Source organism: Drosophila tropicalis, unplaced genomic scaffold, assembly GCF_018151085.1.
Source record: "Drosophila tropicalis isolate 14030-0801.00 unplaced genomic scaffold, ASM1815108v1 contig_859, whole genome shotgun sequence".
Lineage (NCBI taxonomy): Eukaryota > Metazoa > Arthropoda > Insecta > Diptera > Drosophilidae > Drosophila > Drosophila tropicalis.
Genome location: NW_027173353.1, coordinates 8118376 through 8144714, shown reverse-complemented (window position 1 = coordinate 8144714; position 26339 = coordinate 8118376). Strand labels below are relative to the sequence as shown.

The window sequence follows — 26339 nt, the reverse complement described above, 5'->3', positions numbered from 1 at the left end:
CTTTGCTATTGATTTTCGCAGACAAAAATATGTGCTTATATATAAAATATTGTATATTCTGCCAAGGCATAAATGTCGAAATGAATAAAAGTGCAACATAAAACTAAAAACCCAAGTTGACAGGGCAACAAACAACCTCAAAAACTACAAGAAAACTTTTCAACCCACACACATACCGAGAGAGAGAGTAAGAGTGTGTGTAAGGTTGGGTGGGGTGGAAAAAGACGAAAGTTCGAGTATGTATTGTGTGGCTTTTACAAGCAATTGAAGTGTTAGAGAGATAATGTTGTTTGTCCTTGGCTGAATAGTTTTAACCAAAAAGAAGAAACCCTTTTTTTGTTGCCTCGAGACAGACAAAGGACAAGACATTCACACATAAGAGACAGAGAAAGAGAGATGTGTGTGGAGGGGGAGTTATCAAAAGAAAGTAAGATAAGGTCTACACACACACACACATACATATAAAGGAAAAGTGATAGAGATTATTGGGGGTCTGAACAAATTTGAAAATTCTTTAAATATTAAAATCTTGATTAAGTTAAATGCGCATTTGGGGTCCTGCGGCAGCGGCTTGAAACTTAAGTACACATTTGGCTATGTTTCCGACACCAGTCCCCTCCCACCACCTCTCTACACTTCTACGTTCACAAAATCTGAGAAAGAAAGAAGAAAAGATACTTTTTCTTTTGTGTGGGCTATAAATTTTAACAATTTTACGCACGATTTGGGAGAAAAAGCGTACACAAAATGAAAGGCACAAGAGAACAGCACAAGATTTAGCTAAGAATGGGGTGGACTAAAAAAGCAAACAGGCTGAGGGGGCAAGCATGTGGACTGAAGTCAAGTGCCGTGACAAGAGAAAGGACATTTTCATAATTGTTTTTCCACAGACGGAACTTTTGGCCACATCAATTTTCATTTACAGCAAATAAAAAGTGAAATTTAATTTTCATTTTTTATTTTCGAAAACTTTTGATGCTTCAATTAGCCGAGACTTTGTGCCAAGTTAGTTGAAAAATAAACAATTAAACTCCTAATTGAGCCCACATTTTCTCAAGATCCTTTTTTCTTTCCCTAGCAAGCTTTCACGCTTCACACCCCAAACACAGAAGAGGGAGAAAAACGAAAAAAAAAAACTCTTATCTTTCACTTGCTTATTTCATTTTCATATATAAATTTCGCTTTCTCTTTTTTTTTTTTGGTTCATTCTTTTGCCTACTTAAGTTGTCATTTTGATTGCTTTTGAAGCTTTTTATTCTATATTCTCTTTTCCGTTTTTTTTTTTTTTTTTCTATTTTGCTAATTCCTTTCACATTCCTTCCCTTTGCTTGCTTTTTGTTTTTCTCTGTCTCTCTCTTCGACCATCTATCATTTTGTCAGCTCCCTTAACACAATTTTCGTTCATTTTTCTTTGGCTTATATTTGAATTTTTCTTCTAAAAAAAAATGAACATGAAAAATGTTGCCTACTTTTCAGTCATTGAATTATTAAGTGACAGCAAGAAAATGTATTTTGAATTTTTGGTTTTACTTGCACTTTTCTTATTGGATTGACATTCACATCAGGCAATCTAAAAAAGCTGGCCACTTTTCCTTTGTCTCTGTGTGCGTGTGTGTGAGAGAGAAATCACATTAAATCCGATTTAAATTCAATTAGAGAGCTCTTAGATTGAAGCTTTCTAATCAAGATTAAATTTCGAAAGGAGAGTACAGAAAATGTTGATTGGTAAATGAAAGTTGAACTTCTTAAAAGTGGAAATTTTTATTTTCAATTTACAAAGCCTTGTGTAGGTTAAAGAGTTTGGAACTGCATAGTGTGGGTAAAATGTGATCAATAAGCCGCATCGATTATTTAAACATTAGTTTCTGGAGAAATCTAAGTTTATAAATTTAGGACTTATTTTTAGTTTCCTAAAAGATGTTTCTTAGAAAATTATTTGAATGAAATTCACAAATTTGAAACAGTTTAAACCTTATTGTCTTGAAATTTTGTTTAACTTTGAGATGACAATCTTGGATAAAGTTCTTCTGCATACTTTAAGCTTACCTTATCCAAAAAGAAAAGTAACTTTTTTACAACATTTTCATCATTTTTATCATCATGAAGATGATCATCTTTATCACATTTCAAATGACTCACCTGCAAAGAGAAAGACATAAAGAAAATAACGTTAATATTTAACCATAAACTCTCAGCAAAGAACAAAAACAAGAATATCCGCAAAAATTTGGAAAGGGAAAATCAAATATATGAGTCATCAAATATTAATCAACACTCTGCGGTCAAAATAAAAAGCGAACCACAAAAAAAAAAAAAAAATCTCGTCGGAAGGTCAGTGGCCTTTTGTTTTGCCTGCCTTTTTATTTGAAAATTGTTCTGAAATGTTGATTTTCAATGTTCCCGCATATGAAAATCATGACCTGAGGCAAATACAGTCAGAGAAAGAGAGAGAGCAAGAGAAGAGAATGCCAGTCAGCAAAAGAAAAGTCACTCGTCATGGGCAGGAAATTAACTAGGAATGACATATGGACATATGTTGCTTGATTCCTTGTAGGTCAGGTCGATTTCATTTCCTCACGCTTCCTTTGGGCTTTTCTTGTCTCCATTCTCCCTATCTCCCCGTCTCTCTCTCTTTCTCGCTGTCGTTTTAAATTGTTGCGGCTGTTGGAAATATTTTTATATCAAAGAATTCTGTTGCCTAGCTTGAGGCGTTAGAGAGAGAATAAGCAAAGGCCTCTGCAGGGGGGGCAAGCGAAACATGGACTGAAAAGCAACAGAAGGAAACAGAGAAGAAGTGATGGTAAAAATGAGCATGCAGCAAATGAGATTTTTAGGTCAACAAAGTCCACCACATGAACCACCACTTCTGGGAGTCACAGTGCTTCATCTCCCTATCACTCCCACTCTCCCCTTGCCATCTCTTTTTATATGTCACTTTCTGCCCGAGTTTTTACTTTCCGCTCATTTTTACGTTTTTTTTCTCTTTTTTTTTCTGTTGTATGTGCTTGTTTTGTTTTGCCTTCGCCATGGCTGAACGCTTTGATGCCGTGGCGAGCATCGCTGGCAAACCAACTGCCGCTTTATAGGCTAAATAAATACCGCAAGCACACGGCTACAGGAAATGTATGAATGGGATGACAGGGTGAAGGGACCGAGGTTGGTGGGGAGGACGTACAAGCCCCTGACATCACACTTTTGTGTTGGTTACCCGCGGGCGGTACATGGCCTGGCTCCTGCCTTGTGCGTATCGCTTTAATAGAGACCAGATTTTCTCCTGCGTAGGTGGACAAAGTGGATTCGTGTATGTGTGTGTGTGTGTGCGAGTTTGTGTGTGCTTACCTGAGTGAAAGTGCATTGCATACTTATAGGCACTTATGCGCCACATTACGCAGCTGACCTGAATTTCGGTTTCGGGGCTTCAAGAGTAGCTGAGTTGCTGCTTGGCAAATGGGGTTTACTAATGATTTTGGGACCACATAATATCAAGTGCAATGGGGGTAAACATTTTGTGCGAGTGAACAAAATTGTTTTGCCTAAGAGTATTTTACGAGCAGAGGAATAACTCCAAATTTGCCACCTGAATTAAAAGATTTTTCAAGGTAATATCACTATAGCTTTTCTTTTCTACTATAAATAGCCCCTTTTCTACTGCATTTTTACAGTAAATCGATTAACTAAAATAGGTTTCACTTAAGCCTCGGCTTAAAGCAACTAATTTGCAATGTCGAGAGGCCGTTCTTATGCCACGACTCACTGGATTTCATTTCTTTAAACTAAGAATTTTACTAACTTTAAAGCTTGTATTTTTTTTTGCTTTTTTTTAATACTCTTTACTCTATTTTGTCGCCAAACATGGAGAAACTGACCTAAATAAATGTTAAAGCTTTTAATATTTATAGTCTGTAGAATTACGAAATGAAAATGCATGTCTGGGCGGAAATTCGATGGGTATACCTGTAACCAGAGCAAGCAGTTCATTATATATTTTCACATCATTACCAAGTCAGCAAAAGTAGGAAGAACGAAAGCAAGAAGCAAAAAGGGCTATGGCAAACTGGTTGAACGGATGCTTTTCTGCCTTGTTGGGGAAAACTGGCAACAGTTTGTTTTTTTTCTGCCATAACTATGCTAATTTTAACTCGTTTTGCAAAATAACAAAACTCATACGCGCAAGAGCTCATATGGCTGATGCAGCAAGCAAGCAAGCCTTGTTAGCAGGCAACCACAAGTAGACAGAGAAATACCCACAGACTGACATGTAGACAGTTAGTTAGTTAGGTTGACTGACTGACGGACTGACGAACTGAGAGACATTCGAATGGTCGGACAAATGTGTATGTTGGGTAAATTGTATAGAGATTTCCCATGTTGCATGTTGTTGGCAACATTCTTGTCTCGTTTTACGACACAAAGCACAAGCTTTGATTTCACTTTAAGTTTCATTTCCGTAACCATACATTTTTCAATTTTTGTTGGTCGCACTTCACGGCGTATGTGTATAATATTTGGAGTTCGTGTTTATTTCGGTAATGAGAGCAATTTTCTGGAAAGCACGAAGAAAAAAACAACTTAAAGGTGATGCTTTTTCCTGGTCTGCCAATGACACAGTGACATGTTTCCCAAACAGAGCTAAAACCCTCATCAGGCTCTCATCGTATGACACATAATCACATAAAAGTAATGAACTCCATATAAAAACGGTTGCTCGACTGACTGAGTGAACGACTGAGCTTGCTCCCCAGCATAGTGGGCACTAAAAGTCTGCAACGTAATTCAAGCGTAAATGCAACCAAGAAAAAGGGAAAATGGCAACCCATCAAAAACGTAGGGAAGTGAAATAAAATCCCAAAGCCCGCATGACCAGAAGGGCAATCTGCAGAGAGGAGGATAGGGGCAAAGTAAACGAACTATAATGATCTAATACTGACAAAGAAGACTCTGGCGATGTGGTGGAGGCAGAGGAGGACGATATGGAATCCACATGCTCTCTGTCTCTGATCAATGATAAATGTTGAAGGGAAATCTGTCTTCGGCTTATGTATTAGATATATATTTTGTTCATGTTAGAGAACGAAAGATACAGAGCAACTGAGAGTGGGGACTGTATGAATGGTGAAGAAGGAAGAATGGGAAATGGCAACTAACGGTTTATTAGTATGTACAGTCACATGTCAGAGCGTTGGTGTTGGTGTTGATGTCGACATTGTGCCATGTTGTGGCTACTCCTCTACTATGTGGTCCCTCTTCAGTGTGATACCATGCCGTACCATGCCATGCTACGCTGTGTGTGCTGCGCGCATTCTTGTCCTTGTTCCACTGTCCACGTTCGTGTGATGTGGTCATGTCATTGCCTCGGCATGCTGATAAAAATTTTTAACAAACTTTGAGTTAACGACAACTCAGCTGGGGGTATGTTTGTGGGGGGTTAAGGTAGTGGGGTGGGGGGAATCTAACGAGCTCTCAACTCTCAAACTTCATCAGATTCCCACCCCTCCTCCCGTCTTTACCAAAGTCATCACTTTCCTGGTTTCCCATCCCTCCCAACGACAGCCATTTTGAAAAATGGTCAAACACTATTAGCTTTCTGTTGGCAAGCACGAACAACTCACAGAACAAAACAGAACGAACGAACAGCAAAAAAAAAAAACGAAAAAAAAGAATTTACAAAAAATAAACGAGAAAAAAACCGTATCCTGACTGAAATATTAGTTGCAACATTTTTCGTGTCATAAAACTTTATTATGCTTGTTGTTGTTGCTGTTGCCTCTTGCTCTTGTTGCAGCTGCGGTATCAGTCTACAGCAACAACAAATAAAAAATGTTCATAAATTTTTTTTTATTCAAAACTGAGCAAAGTATTTCTTTCTACCATCAAAATGCAAAAAAAAAAAAAAAAAAAAAACAAGCGAAAGAGCTGCCAAAAAAAGAATATTTAAAAATGACTGCTTGATGGGATGTTTGATGGATAAATCATACATTTTTTTTCACTGATTCCTGATACATGCACATACGGATAGTAAATAGTTTGATTGATCTATTGTATGATAGTTAAACAAATGAATTGAAATGAAGCTGTGTGTATTTCGTAACTTAATAACAACAGCCCAAAAAAGTATGCTACAAAAAGAGACGACTATTGCTGAGTTGTTGGAAAATATAAGCATAAGAATGCATATTCGAAAGGCAAAGATTTAATGTAAACTAAACGAGTAGTAGGGAAAAAGACTTTGATTGCCTTATCTTTTTTTTTCAGCTGAGTATTATTAATCAGTATAAAAAACTTCTGCTTAGGATAAACTTAAACAGCACAAACTGATAATCAAAACAGTTTATTTATTTAAAAAAACTATTGAAACTATTTCAAGATAAATGCATCGATTGGATTTAGGTTTACAGGTTAAATGATACTACAAAAATTGCTTAAAAAGGTTTTAATAAAGTTTTAGCTTAGTTTAAAGTTTATTTATAAGATTTTTCTAAGAAATTTCCCACAGACGTATAAACAAAAGGCTTTACTCTTGATTAAAGTTTACCCACCTATTTGAATCACTTCTTATTTTTTGTCTGCTTTCTTCATCAATGTTTACCTTTAATATCCCTGTGACAATTCAATTTGATTCTGTGCAGTTTTTTGCCCCTTAAAGCTCGCAACGTGCCCAAATCAATTCTAATCACAATTCTCTGGACAAAACAACAAGCTTTGCCCCAGCGTTGAGAGCCAGCAAACACAGATGAGAAAAACGGAAAAACAAAAACGAAGCGTTTCCCATTCTTTTTTTCCAATTTTCCGCACAATCGAGCACAAGACACAATGACAACACATGGAAACTATGTGCCAACTAGTTCACAGTTGGCTCACACTCTAAATAAAAAAAAATATAGAAAAGGGTCATGAGGGGAGAATAGGGAAGGAAAGGGAAGACACAAATCCAGTTGCCATAAATAAGACGACTTTTCAACACATTAAACACAATAAATCCGAAAGCCAAAAACAAAGTCAAACAAAAGCAACCGAATGACAAACGGACGACGGACAGACCTATAAACAACTCGAAGCGTCTGGCTGAAATACTAATGTCAACAATTGACAAAGAGGATGAGCAAAAACAAAAGAAAAAGGAAATGAGGAAAGAGCGAGCAAACAAACAAACAGAGAAACAAGAAATAAAGACAGCACATTAGCGAAATGATATCCTGGCGCTTGAAAGTAGGCAATAGAAATATGACAGACCGATTGAACTGCATTCCAGTAAAAAGTTGAAGCTCTTAAACAACTTTTCAGACAGCTTTTGCACTCCTTTATGTCCCTTTTTTAGTTTGGTTTTCTTTAAATAAACACACTCGACCGGCTTTTGACTTTGATATAGTGCACTTGAGAAATGTCAAGCTTTGCTTTTTTCTACCCGCCCTCTCGAGAAGTTCACTAATAATACTTAAAGTGTCAACATGCCTCGGGGCGCTTGAAGAACTCAAAACTAAACTAAGTAGACAAACAGTTTGTTTTGTGCCTTTAAGTGAAATTGACATTTTTAGGCCCTAATTGCATAAGGATGCAAATTTTCAATTCTGTTCTTACAATCGAATTGCCTCCTGTCATCATGGATGTTTCCATAGACACACACACACACATACACAGCTCACACATGCCATGATATTGCATTCAGTTTTTTTTTTCTCCTTATTTTTTGTGCTTTTCGTTGCACAATTCAATTTGGCAAAATGTAATCGATGCTAAGATGTGCAACGAAAGAAGGCAAAGAGATAGATAGAAAAAAAGGAAAAATATAAAATTGTTAGTTGTCTTTCCAATGTTGAACATAGGTACGACTTTGTCGGTGTGAGTGGATCTAAGTGTGTGTGTGGGCGTGGCACCTAAATACATACAATGCTCCAGTTTATAGCCACATCGTTTAGTTTTGTGTATGTGTGAGTGGAAGGAAGGAAAAAAATAGAATTGAAACTGCTCTAAGTACATGCACATGGGGCGAATCGCATTTAAAGTTAGTTGAGTTGGTTTTGTGGTTGTGGGATACAAAAGCAAAAAAAAAATCGAAAAATGCAGTCTGAGCTTTTAGCCATGATCCCTGTACATAATCTTGTTATTTATATGGTTGACAGCTTTAATAAAGTTTCTCATAACGACTTTATGTCTACGAATAAGGTAACTAGATTATCCAAAGTTAATCTTATTTGGTTCTATGAAAATACTTTAGAGTCTGAAATTGAAAGTAAATGCAGGTAAGAAAATTGTAAGCAGGCTAGTGACAGGTTTCCCAAACAAGTCAACTAGCATTTGTTATTTGGAATATTCCTCAAAAATCCTCAAAAATATACATCTATATGGTCAATTAATAGTAAATAAAAAAAAGAAAACGAATATAAATGTTGAAATTTATGTTAAAATAAAAACAAATAATTAACCACAATCTGTCTGACAGCATTAGCTATCACATTAGCCATTTGTTGTGTTTAAATAGCTAAAATATAGTTTAATTAGTTTATTGCATTAAAAACTAATAAATTATCATAATCTACGACAAATGAAGTTATAATAACTAACTAGCTTCTGTTTTTTGTGGAAAAATTAGAACAACTTAAGACTGATTAAAATTCCTTTTTCTTTTGAGAGAGTTGAGGTGGAAAGTATGCTCATGCAATCAATGAAACAGAAATCAGACAACCATAATTGATGTGTGATCAATTTTGCCATATGCATTTATGTCTGATGGTTTTTTTGGTCATATATGCATACATATATGTATATATAGTTTTTTTTTATTATTGAATGCAATCGAACTCTTAATGGCTGCCACAAATTTGCAAGTAAACCGCAAACGAGTTGCGGTCCTTCGCACTTTTCAAAGGGAAGAAGAGGAGATGTGACTGCCTCACTGAATGTCTGGTTGACTGGATGGCAAAGACATTAAAGTAATTGCGTGCAATTTGATTTCATGTCTGCCATTCTACATACATACATATATGTATATGCATATAGGTACATATATATTTATGTATGCCTATGAATATCTTTTCATTGCAAAAAGAAAAAAATTGAATGTTTAATTGTAAAGCATTGTGAGGAAGAGTTACTGACTGACTGATTAATGAACCTGTCATTCAAATGGCCAGCGAATTGAACTGTTGCATCGACATGCAGTTACCGGATCACAAATGTTTTATCCAAATTGCCTTTAGTGAGTTGAGTTTTTCATTTGCATAGTATACTCCACCTCTTTAAAAGTACGCTTTCTTATGTTAACCTAGTTGCACCTGAAAAAACGCCCTAAAAAGTTGTTCGATCTGTTTGCCGTTTGCCCCAGAAAATATGTCAAAAATCAGCAAACGAAAGAGGACGGGGAAAAAAAAACTAACAGAAGAATCTTTGTTCGATTGCCTGCAGCTTGCAAAACGGGTTTTACCCATCTACACACACATACACACGCAGGCACACCTACTCAAACACACACTCACGCACACTCTCGCCCTTATGCACTTTGCTTTTGTATTGTAGTTTGTATTGCTGCTGACGCCTTGTCAGATGTTGAAGTACGCCTGAAAGTATGCAAACAGTTTCGTTTCGTTACGATTTTATGCAAGTGTGTGTGTGTGTGTGTGTGTGGATTTTTCTTTTTTTTCGTCTTCTGTCGGCTCAGATTTTCGTTTTCATTTTATGCGAAAAATGGAAATTGTTTGCTCTAACGTAAACTTCTTTTCTTCAGATGCATTTCCTTTTCTTTTTTTTTGGCTAGAATGTGCAGAGAGAGATACACACAGCAAGAGCAGTAAGAATCTCTTACTTTGGCAAAAGGTGAATTGAATGTGTATTTTCTTAGATGGGAATTTCAAAATGGAATTTTTCCAAGCAAATAGAACAATAGCAAACTGAGTAGAAAATAGATAACTGGCGAGAAAAATATACCTACATACATACATTGGACTGTAATTGAATTTCACAAGATAATTGAATTTCTCTTGATAAAGGGCTTATAGTTTGACATGCATTGGTGGATTGATTAACCATGCCACAAGCAGCAGGCTTCATTTTCCAGGCTTAATACCGGCTGCTGTCGTTGGCTTCTCGTATGGATAAAGTTGGTTTCGTTGGGTTTTTTCTTCCTTTTTTTTTGTGAGTAATGAAGTGCTTAAAATATTAAAACCAATTTACGCGACAACATACGCGTGTTATGAAGCTTGTTACCACACTCATATTGTTCTGGCACAATTGGTGGCTGTTGGCAGGGGGAAACACCAAAAAAAAAAGAGCAAGCCAAACAGACAAGCGGCAACAGCAGCTGACATATTTCCATGGGGCCAAAAGTCCTGGTCGAAAAGCCTTCGTGTCCCTGGTAAACTTTTGCAATTAATCAAGATAGCAAAAGAGCAAAGCGTGGCACAGAGCGGGGAGTGAGAGGGTAGACAGATGGAAAACGGAAGGACAAGGCAATTTACATGAACCAAACATATGGCTTCAGAAGGCTTCTCGTTCCACCTGGTCAGCTTCATTTGCTCTCGTTTGCATGGTTCGTTCCTGTGCCCTGTGCGTGCGGGCGACAAAGATTAATAATAATAACTGCGACTAGCCCAGTGGTTGGTCAGCAAGTGGCATAATCATGATTTATGACATGCAATTAATAAGCGACACGGCTAGCGTTGAGCTTCAATTGAAAGCTGTTGACAATCTCTTGTCTCTCTTACACTCTTTCCACCACTTTTCTCTTGCTCATAGTCCTTCTCTCTCTCTCTCTCCTTCTCTGTCTCTTTCTTTCTGACCATTCTGCCTTTTGTATGTATGTGTATGTTTTCCATGTTCACACATTAAAATAGCCGGGAAATTGCAATTATTTTAAGCACGCACTTTGTTGGTTGTTTTTTGTGGTTTTTAATCAAAAGCAGCAAACATTGTTTACACTAGACTACAGGAAATTGTACTCTTTATTGAAACTTCTGAAAAACGTAAAAGGTTTATGAAACAAATCAGTTACAGAGAGTTGAAAGTGTAATATATTACCTGTTTTTAGGTTTCGAATACTTTCTACTACTGAAATGTTTTGCTGGATATTCATATAAAGAATCAATTTAAGATCTTTCTGGAAAACTAAATTAAAGAATTAAGCTTGGCTCGAAGTAAAATTTGTTGCCTAGTGTAATTAACCGCAGTGTCCAACCGAGTCATTAAAATGTTACTTTTTGGTTTTCACGCCTCCACACCTGATATATACATACATACCAATATAAATATACAACCACCACAGACACACGTCTACAACACTGACGACCACAAAATTGCATTTATTAATTCGAATTGCCACCAAGGAAAGTGAATACACTCATATTCATACCCATAATCATAGCTATAGTGTGTTAGTTTTGTTGCTTATTATTGGCCATTTTGGCCCAGAGCTAATTAAAATAAATGGCATCTGACAATAGCTGTCAATGGTCATCGGCCTGCAAAATGTCAAATAGGTTTGACTCTGGTCTGGGGGTCCATGGTCATTTTACAGTTCATTTGCTGCCCACAGGACGAGACAAGGGAATTTGCTGTTGCCTACTTTTATGGGCGGGTGGTGTGGCTTGTCGGCATTGTTGTAGTTGCCATTGCTGTTGTTTAAATAATTACTTTGTAATGCAAATGCTGTGTTTGCGTTTGCCCCAGCCTCGAAAATGCAATTACTTTGCACATGCCTCCTCTCTCTCTCTCACTCTCTCATTCTCTATCTCTTCGAATTGTTGACAATTGCATTATGAGCAGCAAACTTCAGGGAGCAGCCAAATAAAAACCATTTAATAAATAATAAATAAATTTCATTTTAAAATCAAAATTGTAAACAATCTTAACAAATGAATGCAATTTAAGGATTTACTGTAACAAAACTAAATGAGTTTATTATTTTTGGGTAATGAAGATCGAAGATTTTAAGAAAATCGAAAAAGGGATAAAGCCTTGTTTTTTAGTCAGTGAACTGCAAAGTGTAAACTAATTTGGCTAACGATAAATTTTTGGCAAAAAATTAATTTTGTGCTACATATTTTATTAGCCAACATTAGTCATCAATGAACTGAACTCAAATGACACTGGACACTGGCAATATCCAACGGCCATCCATCCGTTGTCAATAATTTTTCTCACTTATCTATGTTGGCTCAGAGAGCTTTCAGGAAAATTTAGTGGAAAAGCCATCAAGTCAGTTAATGACCCAGAAGACATGAGAACCTATCAATTTTCTTAAAATTGGCTCGTCTAGGCAAAAGCATTGGCAATTAATTTTCATTTTGTGGTTTTACAAAGTCAACGCAACTAAACTCAATCTCAGATAAGATCAAAAATTGAAATTTTAATCAAATTTCGCACACCCACACACACACACACACAGACATGACACGCCTTCTTCCCTAGTGGATGATGATGATGATAACATTAGGGATGAACTGTTATCTGGGCGGTGCAAAGGCCATAAAACTTGACACAAACCACAGCTAAAGCCAGAGACGATGCAATCAAGCGGCAAGTCACGAAAATTCCCAAAAGTAGCTAATCAGTGAGCATATCATGACAACCCAGAGAGACAGAGATAGAGGAAACTGGTGAACTGTTCTCCTTCTGTCACTTCTCTGACATATGAAATTTCAGCAATGCCCCTTTCCTCCTTCTACTCCTCTGACTTCTCTATTGTTGCTCACTTGCAATTTAAATCAGTAAAGGTAATTTTGTACAATCTAGCCTATGAGCCTGAAAGGAAATGTCATGTCATGGTAATAACCCTTTAACCACATACGAGTATAATATATTTGCTATGCATACACGAGGGGTGTTCCTAAACTTATTAGTTAGCTAAGGAAGACTCTTCTTAAGCAGGTCAAATCTTCTGTATAATAAGATGAGGAATGTATATTTCTGTTGAAGGTCCATACAGAACTTTTCTCGAGTCACAAAATCAATTAGCAGCCCTTTTCTGCTCGTACAATAAATTTTCAAACAAAAACGAAGGATTATAAGAACGACTTATCCTCACTAATTGTTAGAATTGTAATAGGATACTGATAATGCCCTTTCTTTTAAAATAAAGTCTTCAAAACAATTTAAAGTTTAAGTCCACAGAACACTCTATAAGCTGGCAAATTGATGTATATAAGGGGATGCCAATAAAGTTGGTCAACTCTTTGATTACACCTCGCTTGGATATATACCATTTACTCCTGGCACATAGTCAAGCTGGGCATAAAACAATATTGTTAATGACGATAGCGAGCAAATTCTAATTGTGGTTAGGCTATGCCAAGCCAAGGATTGGAATTGCGAATGGGGTTTGGGATGTGTCTTTCCCTTTTTGGCTTATCAGTTCATTTTATGACTGTGGCATAATTAAAATTTTGTGCCCCTTTGTCTTTCTGTCTTTCTGTCTGTTTAGCTGGCTGGCGGGTTGTCTTTGTGTGGAGTGTGAACGTGCTTGTTGGCAAAATCAGTGTGTGAGGCTAATGAAATCTGCTCCTTTGGGATGTGTGTCTGTATCTTTAAATGTATCTGTATATGTGTGTGGTGTAATAGTGGGAGAGTGTGTGTGTGCGTGTGTATGGCTAAAGATAAATTGCCATTGTAATTCAAGAAAGAGAAAACTTACTTTTGGTTATAGACAGAGAGTATTGGATTGAGAATTTTCAAAAAAACATACCTGCAAAAGAAATTGAAAATTAAGTTAAGTACGAATTAAGATTAAGAGTTTGTATATAGGAAGGAAAGTTCATGATTATTTTTGATCACACCAACTGACTTAAGCTAAAACAGTTAATTAATTACCTGACTTAAGCGATCCTGACTATCAATGATATCGATAAACAAACGCATGCGATCGTCCAATATTTGAAAACCGTTTCGAGGTTGAAGCAATAGATTCTGAACAGCTTCTCGAATGCTTCCTGGAGTTGTGCTACAGGAGCTACTGTCGTCGCTATTGAAACCGTTTTGTTGCTGTTGAAAGGATTGCTGGTGATGCTGTTGTTGTTGGTATTGCTGTTGGTGTTGTTGCTGCTGCTGCTGTTGATGTTGTTGCAATTTCAGTTGCAAGGAATGTTGACGCAATGCCTCCGAGCACTTACGCAAATAATCATAGGAACCTTTTGATTTGTACTTATCGGCCATGGCCTGAAAACTATCCAATATCTCATTGAAATCGGTTAGCAGCGGGGCAGTCGACGGTGTTGTTGTGGCACTCGAAGGCGTGGTCACCGAACCGAGGGAACTATTCGATTTACTCATTACCATTTGGCCATGCTGTTGCAATAGTTTGGGTGACGAGCCACCATTGTAGGGAGAACTTGTGATGACCCTTAGCTCGGTTGTTAGGGAACCATTTATTCCCCCACCCGCTGCCAGAGTCTTAAGGCTTCCCGAACTGGCTGAGCTGGTCACTTTGCTAGGACTGAGAGCCTGTAAATCTTCACTCATTAGGCGCAAATTGTCGGAAATTTGATGAAAACTTTCTGAGGTGACCAGCGAATGTTCATGTTGCTCTAATTTACCGGCGGTACCTTGCGGCAGGACACTACTTTTGGGTCTTCTTCGTGTGGGTAAAGCATTATTTGTTGATCCACTACCAGGTACACCTGCACCACCAACACCACCATTCGCTCCTGCGCCACCACCACCACCGGGTGTTCCCGACGTGACATCTGGCATTTGCAAAGGCTTTGATATAAATGAATCTAGCGTCTGGGAATTGGTCATCTTTGGTTTTGTTTCGTTTTCAGGGATCTTGTTCGATCGTATGGCATCTAGAAATTGTCTCAATTGATCTGATGGTGTTTGCGTTTCAGCTCTTTCCTCTACAGTTGGCTTCTCTACTGCTGCTGCTGCAGTTGGATTGCTGTTGCGTTTAAGAGTTGCTGTCGATGGTTTCACTATCACATCATCGGGCATATGTTGCTGATATTCCTGCCTCATGCTACTGCGAATATTGTCGAGAAATAAACGCAATTGATTCGAAGGTGTTTGAGCCTCGGACGCCTGAGTTGTTGAGAGTGATGCCAGAGATTTACTCACTATTTCCGGCGATATCATGTTGGGTTGAAAACTATTATTATTATTATTATTATTATTCGTCGGAGATATGTTGGCAGCTGTTGTTGGTGTAAGCAAATTTAGATTCGTTTGACTCTGCTTGGCCAATTGTTGCTGGCGTTTCAATTCTGATAGCAATTTCGCCTGCTCGGAGTACTTTCTCACACTTTCGGTTATAGTTCTCAGTTGTTCGGAATAGGCTCGCAACTGATGCTCCAAATACGCCTGGTCGGGACCAGGTGGCGCTGCATAACTCAAGGGTCTAACTTGATCGTTAAGTTTGCCATTCCCATCGATTATGTCCCCTTGGCTTGCTCCATGATAACTAATTGAATGTCTTAGATTTTGTATGGGATTTCCTGTTGCTGTTATTGTAGTTGCTGCAGTTGACGGTGCTGCTGATATAATGTTATCCGCACTATTGCTTTTCTTTGGACTCTTTTGGCGGCTCAATGTTCCGTTGCCATTGTTATTGCCATTTGGAAAACGTCGCAGTGGTATGGGTGGAGCCTCGGAGCCATTGTGGAATCGATCCAAACTGCGTGGTCTTGGTGCTCCGTTGCCATTCAGCTGACCATTCATATGGGATTGCTGTTGCTGCTGGTGAAGTTGGTGCTGCTGCTGCTGTTGCTGGAGTGTTGGTCTCGGTGTGCTCTGCGATCTTCGTGGAACTAGAGGAGCTACAGTCGCTGGTGATGTTGATGTTGCTGCTGAAGGCTTGCGATGCATGGGAACAGGTGGTGCCGGTTGACCATTGGTTGGGCTTTGCCTATATTGTTGAAACAATGCCGCATATATTGATTCTTTATCTGTTGACGATGAGCCTGCTGCTGCTGCTGTTGCTGTTGCTGCCGAGACGGCATTGCGTAGCTGTTGCTGCTGACGTGACAACTGCAATAAACGCTGTTGCTGCTGGGCATTGTAGTCGACAAAACTGGAACGCATACCACTGGTTGGTGAGGAAGTGGAGGAGGGATTAGAGCTGGCCACAGCTATGCTATGGGGTCGCTGTTTGAGTCCACGCAAACGTGAGGGTTCTGCATATTCAGGCATCTCATAGTTGCCAGATATTGTTGCTGATGTAGCAGCAGTGGCTGTTGATGTTGCTACCGGTGTTGCCTCTGTGGGCGAGGGGCTGTTGAGAAACGGATTGTTACCCTTCAGGGCAATGGGTGTAGCTGCTCCTGGTATTCCAGCACTGGGCAACATGCTGGTCAGCTGCGGCGGTGGTCCAGGTGAGGATTGTAGCGACTGCTGTTGCTGTGTACTGCCTGGATACAACAATGATTCGCTAATGTGCAGATCCAATTCATTGGCATTCGGCTTAGCGTAAATGGTGTTTGTGCGTGTTGGGGGAGTGGCAGCTGCTGGATAACCGGTAATTCGAAAACCATTCATGCTGGCCAACGGTTGTTGATGAGCCTGAATCTGTTGTTGCTGCTGTTGTTGATGTTGTTGGTGTTGTTGCTGTTGCTGCTGGCGTTGTTGTTGTTCTTGTTGCTGCTGCTGTTGTTGTGCACTCTTTGCCGTTATTGTCGTGGTCATGGCGTGTGCTTCTTCATTTGGTTACCCATCAATTTATTCGTTCTTTTAATCAATCAATCACTCCTTCTCAATTTATCATTCACTTTTTCTTTAGTTTTAGTTTTATTTGTTTTCTATTGCAACAATTCGTGCAATTAGTCAAATATTTAAAACAATTTTTCTAGAGAGATATTTAACTTATAAAATATTGTTGAGCGCTTTTAAAGAAATCTATGCTATCGAACTAATCGAATTGATTTAATCGGGACTATCTATCTTTATACAAAATTTCTGTTGATTGAAAAGTTTAACAAGACATTGAAATTATTGAACTAATCCAGTAATTCTAAAACATAATCTTAACCTTATAATCAATATTTCCGAATCCTCTATATCTATTTTTTCTCTCAAAGTATTTATAAATCACTCAATACGTGAAGATTCAAGTTAAATTATACCCCAAATCACCACCGTTAGCAAATAAACATTACCTATTGCGCTATGTGCTCACTTCAAATTCGCATCTCGATTCGCATTCATATCCTTCAACTGCATTTGCTTATGCTAATAGCTACTTGTGTAGAAGGCAAGAGGAAAATCAAAGATTCATGAATTTATTTGCTAAACATATATATTTTACATTGAGAATAATAACGGAGCAATTTGTACAAGAAGATGAAAATCTAAAATGACCCGACCAATTCATTGCCAACTTCAAATGCAGGAATGCAAATTGCCATTCAAAGAAAGACGTGAGATGTGAGACGTGAGAGAGAGAGAGTACAAATAATCACCTGAATAATGCTTATAACATATCCTTTAAACGGAAACCAGAAACCAGGGCAAAACTTGAGAGGGGAAAGAGACAGAGAAAGTTTCTGTCAAGTAAATGTTAAGGCCCTAATTTGAGTTTGTTCGTGGTTTATGGTTTGCTTTGACAAAACTACTTATGACAGACTCTACAATATATGTATGTGGGTGTGGGTCTATGTATGTATGTGTGTGTGTGTTGGTTTTCCACTGAATGTGTTAACGAAAACAAAACAAAAGAAACAACAACAACAGCAGCAATCTAAGCAAGGCATTTCCCTGGCCATAAAGGCAAATGAGCGATCCAAAGTAACTAAAAGGGACAATGTAACATGCACGCACAAGGCTCGAGGCACTGCGGTTGGTTGATTTAGCTTAACAAACGGCAACAACACCAACTCCCAACATAAACATAAATATTTAATAAAAAATGCGCATAAATTATAAAATATACGAATTCAGAGTTGGAGAGAAATATGAAAATAAACAAATGAATGTTGCAGCTAGAGAGAGAAAGGCGGAGGCAGGGGGTGGGAGGTGATGTGGGATATACGAAATAAGATATGAGGGATAAGAGTTGAAAGTGGCTATGTGTGTGTATGTGTGCGTCTGTGTGTTACATGTGCCATGAGGGAAATACGCGCGAACATGTAACAAATACTTGCAAAAGACATCAAGTAACCTAGGCAGAGGGCAAGGGAATAAAGAGTGAACATAAAGGCAGAGACTCAGCTATAGAGAGAGAGAGACAGAGAGAGAGAGAGAGAGAGAGAGAGACAGAGCGACATGTGCCGAGTGAGCAGATTAATTTACATGGCGACTGTGATGAGATATGAGCCCAAAGCATTTTACACTCAACAAAATTTCAAGTGCACCAAATTATATGGTTTATATTCAACTACTAGAATTTCCATCCTACACCGTAAAAAATCGATTTCTAAATCGATTTATCACAATTGACCATAGATAAGTATTTTTCCGTAGTCTCGCAAATTATTCTTCAACTTCAATTCACTTTTTAAAATATAAATTTTATCTCATTTTCCATTCTAACATAGTTCTAGAAAAGGCTCCTGAATTTTTTCTTCGAATTAATCCAAATAACTTAATCCATAATGGGTTAGTGTTTTTTATCTTTGCAGGCATAACTGACTTTGTTTCTCGAAAACTTGGTCATATCTATAAAGACCGATTTGGGTTGTAAACTTGTATATCTAATCTTCCTATGATGCGTAAGCCAGGAACTGGTTCTTGCTTAGCTCGAATTCGACTTTCTCAATATTCTCTCATGATTAAACTCTTGGCAAAAGTAAAATATGCTGAAATCATTCTTGGACTATATTTACTTTGCTTCAGCATACATGTGTATATGCTTTAATATTTGTGTGAATTTGATGTGAAAATTATTTAACATTTCTTATCATCACTGATCAACTTAATTGGAATTTGTCTTTGTGGAATTCGTTAGATGAGAATTTATTTGCTTAATTTATGCATAATAGTTTAAAATAAGGCAAACATGGAGAAGCATTTTGGTCTGTGTACACATGAGATGCAGCCCGAAAGGAGCAAAGGACCATTGCCTGGGTGCACTTTGTCAACTCGTCATGCTCAGCTGTCTGCTACGTGCCCAGCTGTCTAGCTATGCAACCGACTTCGTCTCCAGCTCTATCTCTGTCTGTTGTGGTTTATGACTAGGGAACTCATCTCAAACAGAGTAAGGACAGAGTGTGTGAGAGAGAGATGCTGACTCTGATGATGATGATGAGTGTGTCACTGTGCCATGAGGCGAGCTCCATACATGTGTGTGTGTGTGTATTTTGGGCTGAAGAAGAATGTGGGGAGATGGGCAAAAGTAACTTGTATCAACACTTTAGCACATGCAAAAAGAGAGAGGCAGAGAGTGGGTGAACTTAAGAGTCCCACTTTATGTACCTGGTTATACACCTGCTGACCCTCAGAGCATTGCCCCTTAAAAGCAGGCTACGAAAATTTGCCAGCTTATGTCTTGGCATATTTAGGTTAGATTCTTCTTCTCACAGTTTTTTTTTTTTTTTTTTGTCTACCCAACAAGCACACAGCCATCCTCTTTATACATATCTCGCCTCGCATTCGCTTTCTACTCATTAGAAATTCCAGCTAAGATTTGCAAATGCTTTTGAATTTTCCTAATGAACATAACTCAGAGCGAAAACTCAACGAGCAACTGGCAGAGCGAGCGAGAGAGCTAGACAGAGAGCGAGAAACAGAACTTTACGGATTTTGTTTTGTTTAAGTTGAAAATTAATGACAGCATATTTACTTGTGGTTGCAGCTGAGACTTCGTCTCTGAACACTCACACAACATAGGTATAGAGAGAGGAAAGCAAAAGAGGAATCTAAAGAAGAGCATCTGTTGACCACTCAACTTTAAAATAGATTAACAAAAATTAATGTTATTTCCAGAGTTCTAGATCCAGTTTGAAAATTAAATAAGATATCCTGTCATTGTCATGGGGCTCAACTCCCTGTCGCATTTTGTGTGTGTTTGTGCTTGATTATTCTGAGAATTTCTCTCCTTCTGTGTAGAAGATAATCAGTCGTGGCTTCTCTTATGCAAAGCTTTAGTTAAGCTTATTCTAAATAATACATTGTAAGGAAAAGTGTTGAAGGACATATTTTGGGAAAACAGAAATGATATAACGAAGGAAAATTCAATTATTTTTCCATTCAAGTTCTTTAAACAAATAATCAATTCTCGTCTTATTGTTAGTTGTAGTTGCACTTAAATGTGTAATGGAATTTAAAATTCAATCTCAACCGTGTGTAACCACATCTTGCGCTAATAAAATACGCCATAAATTAATTAAAAGACAACAAATTACATACATATACACACTCACAACAAACACGCGCAAACCCACACTCACACACACCCTCACACACACAACCTCATTCAATGATTTTCAATTAATGTTAAAACCCAATCAGCAGCCATTACAACAAGAACTACAACATGAAACAAGGACCAACAAGGATACGAAGAAGGATTTCAACCTGACCACAAGAAAATGGGAGAAGAAACAAAAAAAAAAAAAAAAACGAAAACAAATCCCCGAAGCTTAATGCTAGTTTTTCATTCTCTTTTCGGCTCTATCGACTTGAAAAAAAAGATGAAAAGAGAGCAAGAAACAGCAAACAAGTATAACAAATGAAGAATCTCCTTACCCCTCGGCCCTGCCGCATATCCTTGTCCCCCCTTATCCAGTCATGTTTTACAAGTAGCAACACTAAACAAATAGACATGATAAATTAAAAAAGCAAAAAGAATGAAAAGCAAATAACGCGACCCAGAAGAATGACAGACAGAGAGAAAGGGATGGTGAAAGTACTGAATGCACAAGAAAAGATTACACAGTGAAGGCAAAAGTAGGCGTGGCAGCGCCGGCAACGGTCGATGTGTGTTAAGTGGCATACCCCAAAGGCGTCAAGAGGCGCACACGCAGGATAAATAACAAAACGACACTGATAGAAAGCAGAAATGTTGAGCAGAAGAAGACAGTATAACGTAACAGAGAGAGATAGAGATAGAGGAAGGCAAATGGAAGATGGGATGTTTGTTTAAGAGTTCCAGCAGGTGTTGGCGCGTTTGAAATGCGAGCGATTTGCAATTTGCATAGGTCCTTCAGTCACATTTACCCCTCTGCTTCTTCCACCCTCTTCCTTTGAAATTGTAAAGTGAGCTTTCTTAGGGTTGTCAATCTCAGGTAAAGCCAGTTGACTCATGATCTCAGGATCTATATAGATAGGATACTTTATCTAAAATGCTTTGAAAATACAGCCTTTGTTTCACGAGGTTTTTAAAAATCAGGCTTAATTGTATCTACTATTTTCTGATTGCTTTTTCAGCACCCACAAGCAAGTAATTAGTCGTCTATCAGCTTAACTGCTAATTTGCAATCACCTGACAACCCTATTACTTAGCTATACATCAACATGGCACCTACCAGAAAGGACTTCCAGCCACCCACCACACCCCCACTCTTTGCCGAGACTCTTGTCTGGCCAATAGACATGACCAACATGGCCAAAGCGCGCAAAAGGCAAATACGCAGCCAAGTGAGAAATGAAGACAAGTTAGTTAAGGTAGGAATTTGCTGTTCCCTTACATTCCCTAGTACATCTCTCTTAGCCCAGGAATTCACCTTCGCCAAGACTGGCCATGTGGTGTCTGTTTGTGTGTGTGTGGGATGACAGCATAAATCAGTTGGTTGGGTGGAGGTTAAGGTGCAAAAACAGAAGAAACAAAAAAAAAATACCAGAATGTAAAGAAGCAGAGATAAAAGACAAACTAGCCAGAGAGATGGAAAACCAAACCAGAAGAGAAGATGGAGTCCTACTCCTAGCCACTTTGTGAGCCATCACGAACACCAAGCTCACACACACACATAGATAGATAGATAGACACCAAACACTAATTGAAAAGCAAGGTAGAATTAATGGCTAGGGAAATGTAAGCGACCCGAAAAAAAACTTTAGCAAACTAAAAGAGAGGGACAGAAGGGAGGACCTAACTGGAGAAAAGCGTCTGTGATGGGAAAAAATAACCCCAAAGTAAAACTGAAACGTAACGGTACTTAAGTTAGCCAATTAGAAGTGAGTCTAAGCAAAAGAAGATAAAAAAAAAGCATGAAGACTGCTGCTAGAGTCTTTGGCCTAGCATCTGGACGGAATGAATGCGAAATAAGATTTACGCCCTATACCAGTTTGTGGGACAATTTCATTGCCAACAAAGTAATTGGGCGAGAGAAGGAGAGAAGAAGAGAGAGTGAAGGAAACAACCAACCGAAAACCAAACATAAACAATATGGCTAAAGACGACTTTAAATTAAAGTTTCTAATCCGGCTAAAAGCAATTTTGAAGATGGCATTTAATCCCTTGACATGTCATTGATATGCTTTTTGTTTACTCATTCCAAATCACATTTCCAAAGCTTTGTTTTATGACATGTTACCCAGAGACAGCGACAGAGACAGAGACTGAACATTAGATGAAGGTGTGAAAATGAAAAGGTGTGCGGGTTATAAATATAAAATGAAATGACCATTAAGAATGGTGCCAGCAAATTGCCTACTTAAATTTTTGTAGCTCTCCATTGAAAGATTCCTTCCTTTAACTTTGCTAAAAGGCAATTAGATTAGCAGAAAGCAGCAATAAGAAAAAAGACAAAATACTCGTATATCTTTTGTGAGTAAATTATGGGAATTCGCCCTCAAGGCACTATTAAAAACAAGACAGACATACGCACAAACCTCTCCCCATTATTCAAAAGTTGTATAATTTTTGAATGATTACTTTAAGCAATAGCAATAACAATATTTAATAATCGTAATCATTTCTAGTTATGGGAAAACCTAAGAACAATTTTTTATGCCCATTGAAACCCTTTTTTCTTTTTACTTTTTTTTCACTTTTTTTATTCATGTAATTTATTTATGAACCTTTTGTAAAGTGCCTTCGCCTCGTTTTTTCAAGGACTGTGGACATTAAAACTCGATTATTTCTCTCATAAAAGTTCAGAGGGCAAACGTGCCTGGAAAGCAAATGGTGGGCAAATCAACTTACAGTCGAAAGGAAAAAGTTTTTCTTTTTATTTTTGATATAAACATAAACTCTGCATTATTGAACCTTAACTATTTATAAGAACTGAACAGAACTGAACTTCAATTCCAACTCGAACCAACACCTAATTGAGGCAGGAAGGGAAAACTTTACTTCGCATTTTCTGTCGGCCATGCGATTTTCACGCTTGAGTTTGAAAACTTTTTCGTTTTTCGGTATTACAAATGAAATTACAATAAGGTAATTGAATTTCAACAAATCGTCAAACAGTTTGGCAGCATAAGGATGGGGCATTTCGCTGCGAAATTAATTCAATTCGCTAACAATAATAATTTGCACAATAAAAACAAGCAAACAATTGACGTAAAAACTTTGCTGGTCCCTGAGATTTAATCACACACATACACACACACACACAATGAGAATGGCAATGGCATTTCCCTATTTCCTTTTGTTGGCTACTGCTTTTGATGGCTTAGCAGCAGAAACTTGCTCCTTGTTGCCTTAAAATTAATGAATTTGTTATGCAAAATTGACAACTGCAACAACAAGAGCATGAAGAAGAAGAAGAAGAGGAAGACCAACAACAGAACTGTGGCAAACAATTAAGCTACGAATCTGTCAGGTAGAATCATGAAATTTATTCCTCAGTTAGTTAGTTAGTTTGCCAACAACTTTGACCCGTTCAATGGCAATTGTTTTACAGTTTAGTTACAAAAATTTTCCCCACAGTTTTCTCTTCAAGTTTTCATTTGGCATGCAAAATACGTAGTAAGTTTTTTTTTTTTTTTTTTTTTGGGGTTAAAGTAAACTAAAGTTCAATGTGGCGTATACGCAATATCATCAAAACCAATACCAAATAAGCATACGACAAGTTACAAGTTTCTTTTTTTTCTCTTCCTTTTCGTTGCTTTCCTTTTACTTTTGTCCGTTTTTCCATATCCTCAGGCACGTTTCGTGCAGGAGACAGAGCTGGGAGGAGAAGCACACTTTATTTTTATATCGCAAGCCATACAACAATGTCTTGTACAACACTTAAATCCCAATTCTTTTTTTTTCGGGTGCAGGAATCACAGCAGCAGCAACACCCTTGGGTAAGACATGGAGAGGGACACTTACTTAGCATGCATGTATGGATATTTTATTGATACGGCAGTCTGAGTAAAAGTGTGAGTGCTGCCGCCGTTGGGCGAATGCGGCCCGTGTTGTTGGTTGGTTTGGTCAAAATGGGATTGTTGTATGTTCTTGGCGAGGCTTTTAATGCGTTTTGCCAGGAGCACACAAAAAGGATATATGAGCATGTATGTATACGAAATGCGAAACTGTAGCAGCAGGATCAGCAAGAACAAGATGGCAAACAAGTCACATGGAAATCCCTTTGAGTTTTACATGGGTCCACACTTTTTTGTTCCTTGGCAATTTTCACACTTGTTCGGGCATTTTGCTTTTTTCCAAAAATAAATATATACATATACAGACATACATACATATATATATTTGCTTTTATGAAAATTATATTTGACCTTTATGAACTTTACTCGGGGGAGGGTATCTAACATTCATCACTTCAGATGTAATTTAATGCCTTTGCTTGGTTTTTGCTCATTTCAGGCGTCAGGCTTATTCATTCATCTTCTTTGAATGGGATTTCGTAGGAGCGACATCAGTCCCTATCCGATTCACCAGGCTACCCTTTACCTCTCTTCGTTCTGGGCCGTTTCAACAATCAATAAAATTCAAGTTGCAAAAAGTCAGGCCAGCTGCCACCAGCCGTAAGGTCCGTTCTCTGGTTTCTCTTCGTCCATAGATATATATTGAATGTCAGGATATTTTTGCAAATGCCGCCTGATTAATGACGCAATAATTGTTGCCACACGCTGCAAACACACACTCAGAGAGAGAGAGAGAGAGAGAACGAGCAATGGAGAGACAACGAGGGCAGAACCAAAAAAAAGGTCCAACAGAAGTATTTAAGTTTGGTTTTCAGCTTAAACAAAGTGTTAAAAAATTGACTCTTGTCTACCAATAACAACAACAACTCTGGCAAAAAGGATCAATGGCTTGGTCCGGCGGTCGTTCAGTCGTATCCTTGTTGCTGAACGATTTGATAGGATTATTATCGTGTTAGCCGCTCTTTTGGCATTTGATTTTGTGGAAAGCTTTTGACGTTCCGTTTCGTTCCGTTCAATTTGCTAAATTGCTTGAATGGAAATTTCAACTACTTGACTGCTTTTCCTCTTTCCTCCATTCCCACTGCCCCCACTGCCTCCCCTCCCTAGTAAAGGTTAGGTCTTCTAATGATGATTTATTTTTCGGTTGCTTAGCTTAAGGGTGGCCCTTGAATTGCTTGCTTAATTGTTAGAGGGAAACGAAAACCAAGTGCTGAAGCACCAAGTGGTGTGAGTTGCTGGCGTTTCGACTTTGTAATGAATTTCAATTGGTCAATGATTAGTTTAAATGGCAGTTTAAATGATTTTCAGATTGAATTTATTGAAACGCATGATGAAAATAATTTCGTGAATGTAGAACATTAGAAATTTGTCATGGTAAACAAATTGAAAATGAGCATTGGGAAATGCATCTTTTAATGATACTGAATGCGTTTTCACCAGAAAAACTATCTCAACACTTCTTTAAAAGATAAAACTGGGTAAAGTAAAGACGAGCTACTGCAAGAGTTCATTTAAAAGTATATCGCAACTTGATTTGTCACCTTTTAGGTGGCTTAGTTTTCGACCAAAATGCAAAAGAGAAAATTTAAGAAAAACCAAATCTCTAGAAAGTAAACTCCAGATGCATAAACAAAGCATAATTAATAAAGGATGAGAAAAAGAACAGGAAGACTAAGAAGGAGCGAAAGAAATGAAGTAGGCGTTGAAAATTATGCAAAAAAGGTGGAAATGAAGTACAAATTTTCATAGAACAAACGATTTATGGAGATACAGAGAGGGAAAGAGGGTGAAAAAGAGAGCTTATAAAAAACCCCAAAGGATATTTTACAGCCCAGGTTGGTTGCCAGGCTCGCTAATTTGCTAAGCTCGCTTACACACACACACACACACCACTCCCTCAACACACACTAGGTGAGCGAGCACCTCCAGAGACTTTTGCGGCATTATCATTAGAATTTAAATTGCCTTTTGCTGCCGCTGGCCTCCCGAAGGGGGAGGCATGGCGATGTTGCTACCCCATTCCCACCTTCCCATCTGAGTTGTTGTTGTCGTTAAGGTAAAGGCAAATATAAGTAATTCCTTGGCGCCGCTAGCATATTTTTTATGAGCTTATTTACCCTTTCTGGTGACTGCCTTGGGTTTTGCCTACTAATTTAAGCACCTTTCCCTTTACCTTC

At 38.1% G+C, this 26339-nt stretch overlaps 2 protein-coding genes across 10 annotated transcripts in view; both read right to left on the bottom strand.

Annotated features, from left to right (window-relative positions):
- Positions 1-26339, bottom strand: part of LOC137582953 (dystrophin) — a 146840-nt gene that overhangs the window by 61725 nt on the left and 58776 nt on the right. The gene's annotated exons all lie outside the window — the stretch shown is intronic.
- LOC137581989 (dystrophin-like) lies at positions 13165-16710 on the bottom strand. The gene is made up of 2 exons (XM_068296410.1): positions 13795-16710; positions 13165-13212 (listed from the first exon to the last, which is right to left on the bottom strand). The coding sequence occupies exons 1-2, from the start codon at positions 16597-16599 to the stop codon at positions 13165-13167; spliced, it is 2853 nt and encodes a 950-aa protein (XP_068152511.1). The 5' UTR covers positions 16600-16710.